The sequence below is a fragment of the Myotis brandtii genome, unplaced genomic scaffold (genome assembly GCF_000412655.1).
Source record: "Myotis brandtii unplaced genomic scaffold, ASM41265v1 scaffold280, whole genome shotgun sequence".
NCBI classification, from domain to species: domain Eukaryota; kingdom Metazoa; phylum Chordata; class Mammalia; order Chiroptera; family Vespertilionidae; genus Myotis; species Myotis brandtii.
In genome coordinates this window covers 1,513,721-1,532,618 of record NW_005360677.1, presented here as the reverse complement: position 1 = coordinate 1,532,618, position 18,898 = coordinate 1,513,721, and the positions used below count along the sequence as shown (strand labels likewise).

The following is an 18,898-nucleotide window of genomic DNA, read 5'->3' as shown; positions in this document are numbered from 1 at the left end:
CTTTCTAGTTCTAAAACGCTACTCTATTATGATGAAGGAGCTGGCACATACCACAATATGCATGAACCTTGAAAACATTATGCTAAGTGAACTAAGCCAATCACAAAAGGACAAATACTATGTCATTTCATTTATATGTGGTACCTAGAATACTGAAGGGTCCTGGGTTCGATTCATAGAATAGGCAAATTCATAGAGACAGAAATGGACTAGAGGTTACCAGAGGCTGGAGGGAGGAAGGACAGGGAGTTATTGCTCAACCGGTGCAGAGTTTCTGTTTGGGATGATAAAAAAAGTTCTGGAGATGGATGGTGGTGATAATTGTACAACACTGTACAATGCCACTGAATTGTACACTTAAAAATGGTTAAAATGGTAAATTTTATGATTTGTATATTTTACCACATTTTTTAATGTTGAGAGGATATTGGGAGCATTTTGCTAAGAATATATATTTTTTTAAAGATGAAGGAGTACAGCTCAGTGGTTTACTATATTTTAGGACAGCATAAATTGAAGAACTAATTCTCCTAAATCAGGACTCGAAAAAGAAATAATCACTCCCGACTTTGTTTCAAACTAGAGAGCTTTTAATGGTGTTTATTCCCCCAGAGCCCTAATAGGGATGGTCTCGCACGTGCTCCATGATTGTCTTCAAGCCAAGCCAGGTCTCTTCGGCTGTGGGTAAGATCTGGTTGGCAGGCAGCAGGAAGCCGTATCGACCGGTGTCTCTCAGTTCAAAGGCAAATGAGTATTTGATGCCAGAGTCATAGGCCCAGTCAATGCTTCCTCCACTGGCCTGGTCTGAAGAGCAAATGAGAATAAGTCTGGTTATGCTACTCCCACTGGCCTCTCACAGCTATGTAACCGCCAAGTTAAGTTCTACTATTATTAAAAAGGTAAGTTAGGCCCCTATCTGCAAGGACCTTCAGAGCAGGGATAGCTTAGTAGGGGGTCACCCTTATGAAAAATTACAAGATTAATTTGAAAAGCAAAAGGTGTTATGTAAATGGACACTATGCTTGGCCTCCCCCTGGTGTTCTGAAGGGCCTCTGGCTTCACCCACCCATTTGGAATCCTGCCTGCTCGCCTAATTCGCCTCTGCTACAACGTAGGGAGGCCGCCCCACTTCCTTCTTTAGAAAAGTGCTAGGTGTAGACATTTTTTTCTCTTGAGAGAGGGGAGAGATTACAAATACAAGAAGCAATTTGGTCCCTGCCCTCAGGGGATTTTCAGCTAAGGGTGGAACAGGCCTTGTTCTGATATAAAACAACATGCCCACTACCTGTGTGTGATGGTTCACCCAACAGAGTAAAGTGCACCTGTGTAATGTGTGGCCACTGACACGACAGATGATGAAGGAAGTGGCATTAGCCAACAAAGAGTTGGGCAATAACTCAGAAGAGCTGAGTCATGATGGGTTCCGAGGCCTGGCCCAGGGAGGGCAAGTAGAGGTCAAATGAAGGAGATGGCTGAGGCAGAGATGGAAAAAGTCTCCTAGTCCCTAAGAACAGGACTGGGCAAAGGGGAAGACCAGGGAGGTTGTACCAAGAACAGGACTACTCATGGTTAATATTATGAATGAACACTGAACTCCTGTGACTAAAGTCTTTGTCTTCACTCATAACAGTTATATAACCTGGTAAATAACAAATACCAAGTGGTTTCTGACTTGAACTGAACCTTCCTGGGTGCCAGAATTACTAACTAACGCCTTTGGTGTAGCTACATGACACAATCCCACTAAGAAGCCCGTAGTGAATGCAATGCTAGCTTCAAATGGAATCCTAATTCTGCAAAACATTAGTTGGGTGACCTAAAGCATGTACTTATCTCACTGAGTCCAAAATGCTTCACCCGTCAAATGGAGATAAAAATATTACTTATTTCACAGAGCAATGAGAATTAAATGGAATAATATAATGTTTATAATTCCAACACTTTTTGAGTGCCTACTAAATGTGATAGACACTATGCTAAATTCGTTTATTTAATCACCACTTGAGTCACAAAGTAGATATTAGTATTATTTCCATTTTACAGATGAGAAAACTGAAGTTCAGAGAGATTACGTGAAGGAGCTGGGATAATGTATATAGAGTAGACATTCAATAAATGTTAGTTATTGTTATAACTATGATTACAAAGAAATTATTAGGATCCTATTTTAAAAGTTGGGCCACATTAAGGAGAAGAGGTATCCAGAGGAGAGTAGTTCACCAGGAAACTAACAGGGAACATTTATACAGTGCCTGAGAATTAGTGAACGCTTTTAATCTATATTCTATCCTTTGAGCCTCTCACTAATCCATTTTACAGATGAAGAAACCAAGGGAGGTCCTGGCTGGTATGCACAGTGGTTAGAGCGTTGGCCCACGCACCCAAGGGTCTCAGGTTCGATTCCCAGTCAAGGGCGTGTACCTGGGTTGCAGGGTCCATCCCCAGCCCCAGTCAGAGCTTGAGCGGGAGGCAGCCAATGGATGTGTCTCTCTCACATTGATTTTCTCTCTTTCTTTCTCTCTCTATCCCCCCACCCTCCTCCCTTCCCTTCCTTTCCTTTCTCTCTAAAAATCAATGGCTCAGTGGATAGAGCATCAGCCTGTGGACGAAGGGTCCTGGGTCCCATTCCAGTCCAGGGCACATGTCCAGGTTGTGGGCTCAATCCCCAGTGGTGGGGGCAGGAGGCAGCCGATCAATGATTCTCTCTCATCATTGATGTTTCTATCTCTCTCTCCCTCTCCCTTTCTTTCTGAAATCAATCAATAAATAAAAAATAAAAGGAAAAATATCCTCACAAAATAAATAAACAAACAAATAAATAAATATAAAAGAAACCAAGGGAAAATGAGTGACCTACCCCAGGTTACTTGGAGCTACAACTCAAACCCAGGTTCCTGTCCCCAAGGTCGGTGCTTTCCCCCCTACACCTTCCTGAGAAACAACTCAAGTAACAACTCCTCCTGGACCTAACACCTATTGTAGTGCAGCTCCTCAGAGCCCTTTCCAAATGAGGAACTGCCTCACCCCCCACAGATGTCCAGCCACCTCGTGGGTGGAGTGAAGCAGGTGCTCACTCAGAGCTGCATACCACTCTGGAGCAGGAAGCAACAAGTAGTTAATGGGGACCAGTTCCTAGAGGCAATGCTTGTCCAAACTGGAATGAGGCCAGGATCAAAGATAACAGAGGCAGCTCTGGGCACAGATGGAGCCAGAACTTGCTTGACCACTAATGGCCAGGTTCCAAAAAAAAAAAAATCAGACAGCAAACCCTATGCTTGTCTGATATTTGCTTATTAAAAATGTCTTCAATATCTGTGATCTTACCAAGAAAAACATACTAAACCTCAGTCTTCCAAGGTCTGCCTTACTTGTAAATACCTCAGCTACGGAGGGGGGAAACTAGATTCTTTGTATAATCTGGGGGCATATGATGCCATTCTGCTGACATTCCAAACTCCGGCCTCCACTCAAGCTGCCAACCAGAGAAAGCATGCATTCCTCAGCCGTCAGTGGCCATGACGCCTTCCTCCCTACTGCCATCACTCCGAAGGCTCTCCTCCCTGGAGGTGCCCCCACCAAAGGAGAGGACAATCCCACATGGAAGTGGTTGAAAAGGTCTGGGCAGCCCGGCCAGCGAGGCTCAGTGGTTGAACATTGACCTATGAACCAGGAGGTCATAGTTCGATTCTTGGTCAGGGCACATGCCCAGGTTGCAGGCTCCATCCCCAGTGTGGGGCATACAGCAGGCAGCCAATCCATGATTCTCTCTCATCATTGATATCTCTCTCTCTCTCTCTCTCTCCCTTCCTCTCTGAAATCAATAGGAATATAAAAAAAGGTCTGGGCAACTCGAAGCAGATCAATTTTCCAGAGAATAGCCTAAAAACCACGAAACAAGCTCCAAAGCTGCTCATTCCCTTTGACTTGGAAATCCTGCCTTGGGAGTCCATACCAAAGAGCTCTAAGAGAAAAAGGAGTTTGTACCAACATGTTCCTAGTAGCGTCGCTTAGCAAAAAGCTGAAACAATTCAAAGACCCAGTTACTGGGATATAGCATTATAATGGAATAACAGATACCTAGTGTGGAAAAACATAAAATCACACAGGAACTACTGTTACCTTAAAAAAAAAAGCTGGACACAAAACAGAACCCTGACACTGATTAAGACTTGTGGACCAAAAAGGGTTATAAGGAAAGTAATCTCACAGCGTGATCTGGTCATAAATTCCTAACTGGGCAAGTCGTGGTGGAGAGTCACGTCCCAGGCCTATAAAAGGCTTATCTGTGCCTTCAGGTTGCCATGTCCATTATTTCTGTGCATCTAGGTTAACTCGCTTTTGAAATGCCCCTTTTCAAACCCCTCCTTCTAAAGCGTGACCACCCTCAAGAGAGCCCATAATGTTAATTATCCTGTCATCTGATTGCACCTTGCTTTCCCTCATCTTCATGCAATCTTCCTTACTACCCCCCTTAATGCATAAAAGAAACTGCAAACTGTTATTTGCTGAATCATTTTTCTCAGTCTGTTGAGATTTTTTTTTTTCTTAATTATAAGAGAAAGTTCATTTAGAAAATTACAGAGGTAGTAGATGTGCCCTTATTGCTTAGGAGAGAGAAAAGCAGAGGTAACCTGAGGAGGGGGAGTGGGGGGGGTGGGAGAGGGGAGGGAGAAGAAAGGCGAAGGCGAGCTACTGAGAGGGAGAGCGCACTCCGTTTGTTGAGATCTTGTTTCCAGGTGTATCTTCTGTTGGGCTCACATAAACGATTGTAAAAATTCTCTACAGGTTTGGTAGTTCTTATATCTACAAACTAGATAAATATATGTGTGTTCATTGACAAAATCATCAATGAAACTGAAACAAAATAAAACTGTTGGTTATTGGATTATTTTTTATGAAGTTTTTAAACGCATCATAATAGAAAAAAGAAAAAAAATCATAATCTGGAAAAAAAGAACTTTCACCATCCGAGATATTACCAGAGCAGTAGTTTGTGTATTTTCAATAAGTATTCTAGGTAAGAGGAGTAAACTCCTCCTCCTCTGCTCTCCAAGACTCCGCGAGAGAGAAACCCACAGGCCCAAAATGGCATCACTTGTGCTAAAAGCCCATGATACCAAACCTAGATTTAATACCTGATCTAATTGCAGTTTCAGCCTCTCCCAGGAGTGACAAACTGGTTTTATACAAACCAGTTTGGAATTTCCTGATCTATACTAGTGAGGGAATCTGCCTGGTAAGACCCCCCCACTTCCCCACCCCCCAAACCGCCTTCCCTTAAAGCAGCGGTTCTCAACCTGTGGGTCGAGACCCTTTTGGCGGTCAAATGACCCTTTCACAGGGGTCGCCTAAGACCATCCTGCATATCAGATATTTATATTACGATTCATAACAGTAGCAACATTACAGTTATGAAGTAGCAACGAAAATAATTTTATGGTTGGGTCACAACATGAGGAACTATATTTAAAGGGCCAGAAGGTTGAGAACCACTGCCTTAAAGGAAGGTGTCCTTGCCTGAAATAATCCACCCTTAACTTCTTAGTCCCACCCTCTTTCGTCCTATAAAAAACTTCCATCACCCAGCTGGTGTGGCTTAGTGGTTAAACATAGACTTATGAACCAGGAGGTCACGGTTCGATTCCCGGTCAGGGCACATGCCCGGGTTGCAGGCTCAATCCCCAGTTAGGGGTGTGCTGGAGGCAGCAGATCAATGATTCTCATCATTGATGTTTCTATCTCTCTTTCCCTCTCCCTTCCTCTCTGAAATCAATAAAAACATATTGGGAAAAAAAAAACCTTTCATCTTGTACAACCCCCAGAGTGCCCTTCTAGCGGCTAGATGAGATGCTGCCGGATTCATGAATCACTTAATAAAGCCAATTAAGAACTTAAAATTTACTGGGTTGAATTTTGCTTTTTAATGACTCCCATTAAGAAAACCATGACTCACAAGTGTTCATTCCCGCAGATTTCTGCCACCACCCTCCTACAGATGTAGCTGTCTTTGCCCCCAGCATGTCTGCAGACTCCCTCCTCTTGTTCAAGCTCAATCTGCCCACCTCCACTTGTCCCCTCCTTGCCCTTCTCCCCAACTCTGGACAGTATTACGTTGGTCACTTCCGATCTCTCCTGTATCTTTCACCTCTCTCTCTCTTAATCCTTCCCCACAGTCTCTTATCCCAGAAAGAAAAAAAAAAAAGTAAACCCTGGCGGGTTGCTCAGTGGTTAAAGCATCAATCCTTGGACCGAGGGGTTGTGGGTTCAATTCCTGGTCACAGGCATGTCCCTTGGTTGCAGGTTCTCCAGCCCCGTAGGGGCTCCTGTGGGAGGCAACCAATCCATGTGTCTCTTTCTCCCCCTCCTCCCTCCCTTCCACTCTCTGGAAATCAATGGAAAGAATATCCTCTGGTGAGGTTTGTGGGGGTTTTTTTTAAGAAAAGAAGGAATCCTTGATTCCAGAATCTCTCTCTCCCTTCACATCCAGGTTCCTCTGAAGCAGAGTTGAGGAACATCCGGCCCATAGTCCGTATAAGGCCCTCGAAATCATTTGGTCAGGCTCTGCCAGAGCATTCGGGGTGAGTTAATTAAATGTCTGACCAAATAAAGCAGGCTAATGTTTAAGTTGGTAATTTTGCATGGCCCTCGAATGATGTTATAAACATCCAAATGGTCCTTGGCAGAAAGAAGGCTCCCCACCCCTGCCCTAAAGAGTAGGCTACTCACCAGTCTCGCCTCTCCCCCAGCCCTGTACTCCTCCAGCTACTCTCCCCACTCTTCGTAAACTACTCCGCTTCAAGTCACCAATAAGCCAGTGTAGGGGTTTAGAACAAGTTACCCCAAGATGTGCCTGTGTGGTATGCAGGTTGTTCTGAGCTATAGGCAACCAGGACTCTGTGGGCTCGAGAGAAACTTCTGCCCTTTCCAAACTAACTACCTAGAAGAATTTGAATTAGGGGCCTTACCCATAATTAAAGATTATCAGAAATCATTTTTTTTTTTTACCTATCTATAGGACAGGGCAAATTTACTGAAGATCTATTCTTATTATTCTGACCATATACAGTGGGGCCTTGACTTACGAGTTTAATTCATTCGAGACCGACCTCGTTAAGGAGCTCGTTAACTCAAATTACTCTATCAACTCAATGCAAAAAATCCACCGAGAGAATACCTTGTTTTCCCTTTCTGTCATTGAATCTCTCATGTACGTGGGGTTCCCATATACTAGTATATGCATGTGATTAAATCTTTTTCTTGTTAATCTGTCTCATGTTTATTTTTAAAACTCACCTGAGGATACGTTTTTATTGGTTTGAGAGAGAGAGAGAGAGAGAAGAAAGAGAAACATCAAAGTGAGAGAGAAACATCCATCAGTCACTTCCCATACACACCCCAAACAGGGATTGAATCGGCAACCTAGGTATGTGCCCTGACCAGGAATCGAACCTGCCACCTTTTTGGTGCATGGGATGACGCTCAAACCAACTGAGTCACCTGGCCAATACTCATGTCTATTAAACCAGCTGAAAGAACCTTGAGGATAGAGGAAAATTTCTTCCTCCCCCACACTCATATTAAAAAGAGAGAACCACAGGCCCAAAATGGCATCACTTGTGCTAAAAGCCCATGATACCAAACCTAGATTTTAATACCTAACCTAATTGCAGTTTCAGCCTCTCCCAGGAGTGGCATTTTAAACAAATCAGTTTGGAATTTCCTGATCCACACTAGTGAGTTAATCTGCCCTTTAAGACCCCCTTCCCCTAAGGCAGTGGTTCTCAACCTTCCTAATGCCGCGACCCTTTAATACAGTTCCTCATGTTGTGGTGACCCCCAACCATAAAATTTTCGTTGCTACTTCGTAACTGTAATGTTGCTACTGTTATGAATCGTAATGTAAATATCTGATATGCAGGATGTATTTTCATTGTTACAAATTGAACATAATTAAAGCATAGTGATTAATCACAAAAACAATATGTAATTATATATGTGTTTTCCGATGGTCTTAGGCGACCCCTGTGAAAGGGTCGTTCGACCCCCAAAGGGGTCTCGACCCACAGGTTGAGAACCGCTGCCCTAAGGGAAGGTGTCCTTGCCTGAAATAATCCACTCTTAACTTCTTGGTCCCACCCTCTTTCTGCCTATAAAAACCTCCCATTTGTACAACCACCAGAGTGCCCTTCTAGTTGCTAGATGGGATGCTGTCCAATTCATGAATCGCTTTAAAAAGCCAATTACATCTTCAAATTTACTCAGTTGAATTTTGTTTTTTAACACTAGCGATGAAAATCCAATGGTAAATATTCTGTCCTTGTAATATTTGGCCTTTCTGTGGCCTTTGTCATTGTTAAACACTGCCACCTGTCCAACAATTGCTCCTTCCCCGTTTCTGAAACACAGGGTTGTCTGCCTCCTCTCTGCCCAGCTCTGCCGTGTCTCTCTCCCTCACTGCTAACCTCTTCTGCCCTTCGCCTTGCTCCCCTCTTCCGCTCAGGGCTCTTCCCACTCCAAATGATCTTGCTCTCCTGTGCCCACCGTCCTCTCTATGTCCACTAACCCCAAAACTCTGCAAAATCTCAGGGCCATGTAGCCCAATACCTTCCGGACAGCCTCAAAAGTTCCAGAACTCAATGCAGTATCTTTCCAAGCCCACCCCTGTTTCATCTTCTGGGATGCCTCCCTCAGTTAATGGCACCATTCAATGTCCTTTGGTGAGAAACTCTCACTAGCCAATAAATGCCTCTCTTCCATCCTCACTGCTCTGGTTGTGTGATGGGCAGTTAGAGAGACATCACAGAGCAAGGACAATGGGCAGGTACAGAAGGTCATCCATGTGGCAAGCCCCAGGTGCTTCACAACAGACAATCAATTCTAGGGTGAGACCTCGCCCCCAGGGTGACTTTCCCTCCCCTACCACATCGCTGGTCTGGTCTTGCTGTTTGGACCCCCTGACCTCTCTAGAGATAACATCTAGGCCTAAGTTATATTTCAGCTCCAGGCCCAGATAAGCAACCAAACCAACCACCGCTGATGTCAGGACCAGCTGCATTGAATAATGACCCCCTGCCCTGTGCCTGCCAATCAGTCAGCGGAGATCACAACCCTGAAAGGACACACCTGGAAAACTGCTGACTATGCTATTGAGATCTTCCCCTGGGACCTCCCCTAGTCTCCCCCCTTAAACCCTTAGGACTGAGGACCCAGAGCACTCTCCCTTCCTAGAGCACACCCATGCCTCTCCCTTTCCATTTCCCTTTCCCTGCCCCATCTCTTCCCCTCCCTCCCTCCCCCCTCACCCTGCCCCAGGCACGTTACCATTAGCTTCCTCACTCCCAAGTTCCAAGCCCTTCCTTTACCTTCATAACTTGTTTCCTAAGCCCATCTTCTAGGAATTACTTCTACCTCTGTGATTTACCCAATAAATGTTCTCTTACAGTCTGAGTCCTGGCTCTGAATTCCTTCCTAGCCAAAACCCAAGTACCTAGGTTACTAAACCCAGATGTGGTCTGACTCCACCGGTCAGACACCTGGCGTTCTTTCAGCCCACAACAGTTGGGCCACCATCTCTCCCCCAAACTCTTCCTACTCTTCCTGTGGGATGTTCCTACTTCCAGTCCATTATTACTTCATCCTCCACGCTGAAGCTAATCTGTTTTACCTAAATTAAAACACAATGCCTCGACACTCACTGACCTGCTGAAAACTCTCCCGGGCTTCCAGAATCCTTTAGGTTAAAACCCAAACTCCTTAACATGGTACACAAACCATGAACTCCCCACTCCCCTTCTTACACTTTCATTCCTGCAGCCCCAAACCTTGTAGTTCACAGAGCCCATCATAAAGTTTCATCCTTCTGTGCCTTGGCATGTGCTGTGAAGGAGCCAGAATGCCCCCCTCCTTTTCCCCTTCTCTAGGTCTCTGGTGATCAGTCTTCAAAACCCTACCTTCTTGCCCAGCCGGCGTGGCTCAGTGGTTAAGCGTCGACCTATGAACCAGGAGGTCACGGTTTGATTCCCAGTCAAGGCACATGCCCAGGTTGCCGGCTCGATCCCCAGTGAGGGGCGTGCAGAAGGCAGCTGATCAATGATTCTCTCTCATCATTGACGTTTCTATCTCTCTCTCCCTCTCCCTCTCCCTTGCTCTCTGTAATCAATAAATATATATTTAAAAAAAAAAACACCCTGCTTTCTTCCTGTATGAAGCCTTTTCTTACTCTTCCACTGTCAAATCCCTCAACTTTCTAATACTTCTGCAGCATTTATAGCCTTCTATTTCACATATCATACCAAAGTTTATTGACTTCCTCTTTATCTTCCATATTAAACAGTGAGTTCTCTATGGGTTCATTATGTCTCCAGTACTTGGCATAATGATTAGCACTTAGTAGATGCTTAATAAAAGGGTGAACAGAGTGGGTACTTATAAGAGGCATTTGTTTCCAAAGGATCATGGACATAGGCGCACTAGGGAACTCCTGGCTATTCAACTGTAAGGTCCTGAGTTTCTGGCTGTGTCCATAAGAAACTGGAGGGATGCTTTGGGGGACCCAGAATCTGCATGAGAGTGCATTGGGATTGCCCATAGCAATGCAGTTATTTCTTGTTTTTATCCCAATCCACTTTGGGAGAGGGAGTTTAGGAAATCACAGAGGTAGAAGAAGTAATTCCTCAAGAAAGGTACAATTAATAAAAGTGGCCCTAACCGGTTTGGCTCAGTGGATAGAGCGTCGGCCTGTGGACTGAAAGGTCCCAGGTTCGATTCCGGCCAAGGGCATGTACCTTGGTTGTGGGCACATCCCCAATAGGAGGTGTGCAGGAGGCAGCTGATCGATGTTTCTCTCTCATCGATGTTTCTAACCCTTTATCCCTCTCCCTTCCTCTCTGTGAAAAATCAATAAAATATATTTTTTAAAAAAATTTAAAAAAATAAATAAATAAAAGTGATGACTTAGGACCAGGTCTCAATAAAGACCCATTTTTCAGGCACAGATTCCAAAGGATGAGAGTGAGGTGTAAGGATCAGTACAAGCAGAACAGAGAGCACACAACTCTAGTATTTAGAAAGTTCTTTGTTCTAAATATCACATAGAAAATATCTCATGGAGGAGATCTAGCCTTGCTGAGGGAAACTGGATAAGGCTGGGTTTCATGCATGAAGGCGTATGAATTTCACATCAGGGCATTTAAAGGCTTTGGCCCAAAATCACATGGTGCCTGCTATCTTAGGGGGGCATTTGTAAAAACACATTAGATACTTACAGATCACTGAGCAGATAGGTCCCACTTTGTACTTGGTGCCGTGCAGCTTTTGCAGCGATTGGGTAGCCTTTTGGGCCACTTCCTCCTACAGTGAGAGAAGCAAGGAAAGATGAATGGATAACACTTGTCTCTTGGAAGAACAGATGCCCAAAAGCAGAATGTAGAATGGGACAGGTAACTGGACTCTCTGGTTAATTGAGGATTAAGCACAACACCCTTTTTGTTTCAACCATTTTCGATGAGAAGTAAGCACAGCTCACTTTTGTTGGCTTTTAAACTACTACATGATCGCTTCTCGGCCTTTTGGCTCAGATCAAGTGTAGTCTATGTTCCTATCAGTTTAATAGCTGATACATCCTCTATTTTAAAAAAATACAAAATGAAGAACCCCTTACCCCGTTTATTTGATCATCCAGACGCTTACATTAATAATGACCAGGGTTATTACTTTGCCACAAGCTCTTCTTGTTCAGGGCTGTGGATGGAAATAGGGTGGGAGGAAGGGGCTCAACAGAATGTGTACTGACCCCAGGATGTACCCAGAAAGTTGCTTTTTTCCCCTCCCTGGATCCTTACATTGGCTTATTTCCCCATGATTGTCTCTTTTTCCAAGAAGTAGAGCTCAGCAAAATATTTTCCATTATTTGAGGGTTCCAATTTTGACTGATTGAGGCTTTACTATCCTTGCTAGGGATATATGTAAGGTCTGAAACTCGGGTCCAGGAAAACAACTGTACAATTACCAGATGGGGGAAACCTGGCTCGGTAGAATCCTCAGAGAGCCTGGGGGTTTCAGTTGTCAATAAGCCCAACATGAGTCAACCGTACGGTGCTACTGCCAATTAACTGACCCTCGGCTGCAGAAGCAGAAGCGCACAGCCTGGATGAGGGCAGTTATGGTCACGCTCTGCTGTGCTGCTTAACCCACCGCACAAGTTTTGCATTCACTTCTGGGAGCTACTCTTGAAGGACACAGAAAAAAACCAAGCGTGTTTGGAAAATAGCAACCTGAATGGTATGGAAACTTGGGATCCTATTATGAGTGCTTGAAAGAACTGGGGGTATTTAGCAGAGATAAGGAAAAACCTAGGAGAAACAGGTTACTGGTCTTCAAGTAATTAATGGATTTGCCTCTCAAAGAGAAATAAACTTGTTCCATGGAGCCAGACGATAAATCAGGGCTGGCAGGTGAAAACCATAAGGAGGTGGTTTGGCTCTCTATTAGGAAAAATGCAAACAATCAAATGTGCCCCAAAATGGAATAGGCTCCTTGAAGCCAGGAACCCATCTGGCAGAGATGTGAACACCAGGTTTGGATCATTTAAGGTGATCTAGATCTCCTAAAAATACCTTTTAGGTTCTTTACAATCCTGACATTCTTTTCCCCCCAGTTCAACCCTGAGCGATAGATACACCATCAAAACCCTGAAACCTGCCCTACGGCGTTGAAATCCAACTGAGATGAAAGCTACACCTGAATTTGAATAATCTATGTCATTTCTGCCAGGAGCTATTGAAAAGAATATATTTGGAAATAAATCCACCAAAAGGTCACATCTCAAGGCTGATCTCTAGTATATGGGTTTCAAAATTCAAGCCTAAAAGCCAAATTGGAAATATTTGCACTTTCTCTTCAGCTGAGGATAGTTCTTGCTCATTTGTAAGCAGCCCTCTGAGATGTCACCATCTGATATAAGGCTGCCACCAGTTTACCTATTCCTCAAACAGAAAAGATGATGGAAGATATCAAGTTAGGGAAGTGAGTGTTTAATGCCCAATATCATACATTAGAGTGCACCATAATGGCAGATCATGGAGCTGAAGGCACCAGGAAGGTATCAGGCAAGGAGCTAGAAGAGAGCATAGAGCATCTCTGATTCTAGGTCCAAGTGGTTATTTTCTAAGCAACAGAAAGCACATCCTGGGAGCTTATGTTCAAATCAGGGTCCTGCTCATCAAGATTAAGGCCATAATAATTTCATGAATTCTATTTCCAAAAGAAACTTAATTTAGGAAAGCCCACATCACAATCTTCTCAGTGGTTGGACATATTATGTCTCATTCATCTTTATAACCTATCACTAGTGCACTCCCATCTCAGTGCCTAACTTTATGACTGAAACTTACTTGTCCACACAATGGATATTTGTGGTTGGGCTAAAATGACGTTTCAGAAACTCACCAGCTCATCAAAGTCGTCTAACTTGGTACATTTATACCCATAGGGGAACATCAGCAGCTGGGAATAGCTGTGGAGGGTAATGAAGGCCTTGACTTTTCCATGACTCTTGATGAAGTCCACTATGGATTTCACCTCAACTTCAGAGTTGGCACTGGGTCCATGGTATGAATCAGAGCAAGGACTCTTGCTGGCTCCAGGTCCTGATGTAAGAAACCCAAGAGAGAACAGTGAGCTTAACGGAGACACTGTACGAAGGCAGTTTCCACGCATCACTAAGTCCCTCCCCTGGAAATCAGAGCAAGAATGTTAGTCAGGAAGCAAGTGGTTCTGCACATAGCTTTCTTCTTTAAAATATGGTTCTATATGACAAAAAGAGCTATCAAATTAGACGGTCTCCTCTCTGTGGGAGTTGTTGGAAGAAAAGCTAGATTTAATATTATAGATGGAATTCCTGCATTGGGTAGGAGTTGAGCAAGTTCATTTTCTGGGATCCCTTCCAATTCTTAGAGTCCAAGAGTAGAAGATTCTATGCATCTGTACTTCTAAGTCACAAAGCCACAAATGCAAAGAACCTCTGACATCTTTTCTACGGTGAGGAAATCACAACTACATCTGACAACAAGGACACCTTTGGCTTTGATTTTCTCAGCAACTAGAGTAACTCATGACCACTGAAGTGGGTCCATTGTGGCCTGGCCAGGGCTATGACTGCTAGAGAAACAGATGGGATGGGTAGGAGCTGGGACTCCCCAGGGTCTCTAGGTGATATGGACAAAGGTAAATATAGCCTGTCACCCTTATCTTAGGATTCTTTTACAAGAATAACATTATTTTGGATCTGGTACTTTGATTTTTTTTCCCTACACTAAAACACACACACACACACACACACACACACACACACACACTATTGTAAAATCGATGAATGAAGAAGTTGCCACTCATCCGTATCCTATCGCAATCCCCTAGTATGTTTTCTTTTGGTTCAATGAACCCCACTCATTTATTTGTCTTACAAATATTCCATGATTGCCTTCTATGTTCCAGACACTGTGCTAGGTGTTAGGAAAACTGCAGTGAAAGAGATAGTTTTTCACCTCACTGTTATCATACCTAATAAGGAAAAAAACAAATTTCGATTCTGTGATAAAATATAAGGAGTTTAAACTGATGCCTGAAAGCGTAAAGGAGCAGCCAACCAGACTGCCACTGAACTCCGAACAATTAGAGCTGCAAGTCAACAACGCCAGAGCAGCACGCTAATATTTTCTCGTTTGAATCTATTTTGAAAATCAGTTTCTTAGTCTTATTTGGACTTTAGTTTTCTTTCTCGAAGCATCCATGGGTGATGTAATGCTTCTCTCCCTATAGATCCTAACCCCCTCTAGTGGTTGGTTCGGGGCTTCCGGAGGCCTCCCGCCATTGCGCAGCGTCCTACTCTGAGAGCTCAGCAGCTGAGCCGGGCTTCGGCTTGTGGGAAAACCAAGATGTGAGACAAAATATATTAAACGCTGCTCAGAGCGCTGTGACAGCACGGCGAGCCTGCGAAGGGAATTTAGTTAAGTGTTTTCCAAATTGGTTTTTAAATGGCTTGAATCCTGAATGGGCTTAGCGGGCTGACAGTCCTGCGGAGCCATGCAGAACGGCTAGTTGGCCAGACAAAGTCGGACCATTCCTGGAGGCAAGTCCCCGCGCTCACCTCCAAAACCTGCGTCCCAGTTCCGGTTAGGATCAACACCAACACAGCGGCTTCCAGACACTTTGGACCGGGTCTTTCGCCACATACGATTCTTTAAAATCCAACCAAAAGAGAAAAGGAAGGGGGTGGGATACGGTCATTCAGCCTGATGAGCCGGTCTCTTTAGAATTCTGTTCATTTCCCTCCATCCCTCCCGAAGGCCCCTGTGAATTGGCACGAATTCCCCTTGCACAGAGGTGTGGAGTAGTCCTCCCACGGAGTTCTGCTGGGGAATTTCAGTCAGTTTCACACAGAGAGAAGCAGATAGTCCCCCATCTCCTCAAATGAATACCGACCCGCCAAACCACGTTCCCTAGAACAGCAGTTCTATTCAATGTTAACAACAAAACAGAACACACAAAAAAGTGGGGAGAAAGCAAGGGTTCCATGACAGAATCGTTTGGGAAAATACAGAACTAAATTGGCTGATTTACTTTAGAACTTCTAAGGGTTTTTTAATGCTCTAATTTTTTTTTATTTTTTTTTATTTTTTATTTTTTTCACGAAACTCCAAGGATATAGTGGGCGATAGCTCCCAAACTTCTCTGTGGAACTTTTATTCATAGGGTATCTCATAAGATGAGTACTCGTATTTGTACGAGTTCCTTTTGAAACCTCGTTGAAAAATGCTATCATAGTCAGATCTCTCCAAAAATAAATTTGAAGCTCTCACTCATTTCGAACATACGTGGGGTCACGGTTGCCACAATGGCGTTTTGTAATGAGATTTTTACAGGGGGGAAAAGAGAACGAACGACATAACTCCTTTTAGTAATACTCCAGAGATTCCTTCTACAGATTTTAAGTAAAATGTGAGATGTATTGTACTGCCTACCTAAATCCTACCACAAATCTAATTGTCAGCAGGTAACATCCGCCTCCACTTTTCTATCAATCCTGCCACAAAAAACACAGAGATAATTGGAACAAATCTCCTAGGTGACTCACAGTGAACAATGAGCTCTAATAGCCCAGCCTAACAGCTGAAATGAGGCACTGACGGAGGCAATATGTGAAGCCACCGTGGGCTGTAATAAGAAGTGATTATAAATTCCACTGCTTGCCTCAATGCAGGGACACTACGGAGAGATTAGGCATTCTGTTTACAGTGAGTCAAGGGCAGAAAGATTACTTTTATTTTGTTTTCAAAGTCCCTACACCTCTCCTTAGGTTCTTGTTTTGAGAAGAGAAAAAGTCCAAGCTTACTTTGGTTTGAGAGAACACATATCCATCGGGGTTTGTGACCGGCAGCAGGAAGATATCCATGGTGTCCAAAATGGAAGTGATGGATGGATCATTTCCATAATCAGAGGCAATCTGAGCAGAGGCAACAACATATATGTCAAGCTCACCCTTCCCTTTCACCGGGGGATACAGGATAGAATATTAAGGCAATGTGTTTTTTCCACACATGAACTAGATATCACTGCTGGTCAATGAAAAGTCTCACAGGACTTCATCCAATTTCCTGCAGTGTTAATGTGTTTCATATGCCAGCGTCTACACTTTTATTTCTGGTCAGAAGTATTTATATTAAATAAAAATCAGATATTACTTATCCATTTTCTCTAAAAAGCAGTAGAATCCTTCCTATTAATTCTGATGAGGCATTTTGCAATGGTAGGCAATGGTGTATGTGGCTTATAGGGATCTATGAATCAAAGAAATGTTTGCAGTTTACCTTAATCACCACACAGGGTAGCTTTCCAAAAGAACGCTCAACCAACATCAGATAACTTAAATATGCGGAGACTTTTCTAAAGATACCGAGAGGCAGTTAAATTCCATTTGGGGAATTAAATTTCTACTTGCAATCAATTGCAGTAGAGTTGAAGTTTCTGCTGGATTAAAATTTACTCATTTCCTGTGCTCAGCCATCCTAAAGCATTATTATTCAACTGTTAAATATCCATTTCATAATACCCTAAAGGTAACCGCATTTTAATTGAAGGGAAAAATGTATCAGTCAGTATGCACGTGGTTGCACATGCTTGAATGATCTGATGTGGATTGATTTCCTTTGCTCATGAATTAACATTCTGATTTATAGCGTGTCACTTTTGAATTACTTAGGAAATACCAGACGAGGTCACACCCAGCCTGGTGTCCTGACTCTAATGCCAATGAACCTGTGGAAGGGGAGGTATTGCTACACCCTGACTTCAAAATCAGATTTGGAAAATTTTCAGAGCCACCAAAAACCCTTCACGAATTCCACTTTGGATCTGTAGGTCAAAGTAAACTCTCCCAGCACCTGTTTATATTTCCCATCTGAGCCCCCTTCGTGATTTCCTAGCTTTCCAGCACATCGTGCCTCAGCCCTGAGAATTCGAGGCAGCAAAGCAATTTTTCTCTTGTCTGTTCTTCAGCGGAAATCTGACTCCCCAGGGCCCTTCTTTTCTACCCTCTCCATCTCTTCTAGCTCGCTTTTCTTTTAGCAGGCACACAGCGGCCCAGGAAGAGTGCCAGGGTCCTGGCTGGGGCAATACCAAAAGAGGTTGAATGGCTCTGATTCCTGCCTTCGTGACAAGAGAAGCAGCTGGGCTGAGAGCTTCAGCCATTAGGACCACGGGGATTGTTGTGTGGTTAAGTGGGTCCTGATCCCAGAAAAAAAAATAAAAATAATGGAAGAACGTTAGGCAGAATCACCTTATTTGCTGTCCACAGAGCAGTAGCCTGTGTTACCCACTCTCGAGCATGGATCCCGGCGTCCAGCCAGATGGCCGGCTTGTCTCCTCCGGTACTGAACTGCAAGAGAAGCGGGAAAGGGGAACGCTCCAGCGCTGCAGCCCGGGGCCCCTGTCTTTTACCCAGGGCCTTGTCTGTCCCTCTTCCTGTATTTGACGTGATTGAGAGAGAAGGAGGAGGTGTAGACAGTGATGCATCAATTAACTCTTCTCACTTAATGTGATTTTTTGGGTCCCCTTCCTTTAACGTAAGCTCAGTGCAGGCTGAGGAGAGCCAAGACTTTTTCCTTTTTCGTGTTTGTAAAAAATCATTGCAGATAATGTAATGACATGAAAATATGTTCATTGTATGTTGCAAATTTTTTTTAAAAAGGTTACAAAATAGTGTGATGCCATTTTTATTTTCTAAAAAGGCCAGTTCGTGTGTATGTGTGTATATGTACACATACAAACATATGAGATAAAGGGAGAGGGAGAGAAAAATGGAAGGATATGGAGCATCTGAATAGCTATCATTCCATACTTGTGGAATTAGGAATATGGAGATGTTTTTCTCCCCCCCTTTTTTTCTTTTTTTTGTTTCTCTTCCAATTTTATGCAATGATTGTATCATTTTTGTAATAAAAATGTTCATGATAACCTTTTGAGTCCTTCATAAAAACAGGATGGCAGGCTCTGAGGTGCGTCCCAGAGTTTAAATTTTATGATCTAAGTGGCTCAGTTTTATTGGGAGCAGCGGTTTTGCCAACTGGATCAGCAAATGGGGAGGAAAACATTATTTTTGCACCATCAATTTCTATGTCTGCGCAGCACTCTAAACATAGCAGATACGGTAAATGAGAAATGCAAATCCTTGCTAAAAATTATATTTCACGGGTTTTGAGAGTTTTCTTTCAAGTGTTCCCTGCCTTTCCCTCCCAAGAACTCAAATGTAAAAAGCAGGGTAGTTAAAAACACACACACACATTCTCAACCACGAACCGCCCTGGAGAAGGGAAGCCAGGAAAAGCCAGGGGAGGGGTGGAGA

At 43.6% G+C, this 18,898-nt stretch overlaps 1 protein-coding gene across 1 annotated transcript in view; it reads right to left on the bottom strand.

Annotated features, from left to right (window-relative positions):
• Positions 1-568: 568 nt before the first annotated feature.
• Positions 569-18,898, bottom strand: part of CPA2 (carboxypeptidase A2 (pancreatic)) — a 26,456-nt gene continuing 8,126 nt past the window's right edge. The window contains exons 6-11 of the mRNA XM_005868948.2: positions 17,834-17,932; positions 16,391-16,501; positions 15,146-15,236; positions 13,447-13,646; positions 11,265-11,349; positions 569-804 (exon numbers count right to left, since the gene is read on the bottom strand). Of these exons, the coding sequence (XP_005869010.1) occupies positions 617-804; positions 11,265-11,349; positions 13,447-13,646; positions 15,146-15,236; positions 16,391-16,501; positions 17,834-17,932 (774 nt within the window). The 3' untranslated portion in view covers positions 569-616. The remainder of the gene's footprint in view (positions 805-11,264; positions 11,350-13,446; positions 13,647-15,145; positions 15,237-16,390; positions 16,502-17,833; positions 17,933-18,898) is intronic.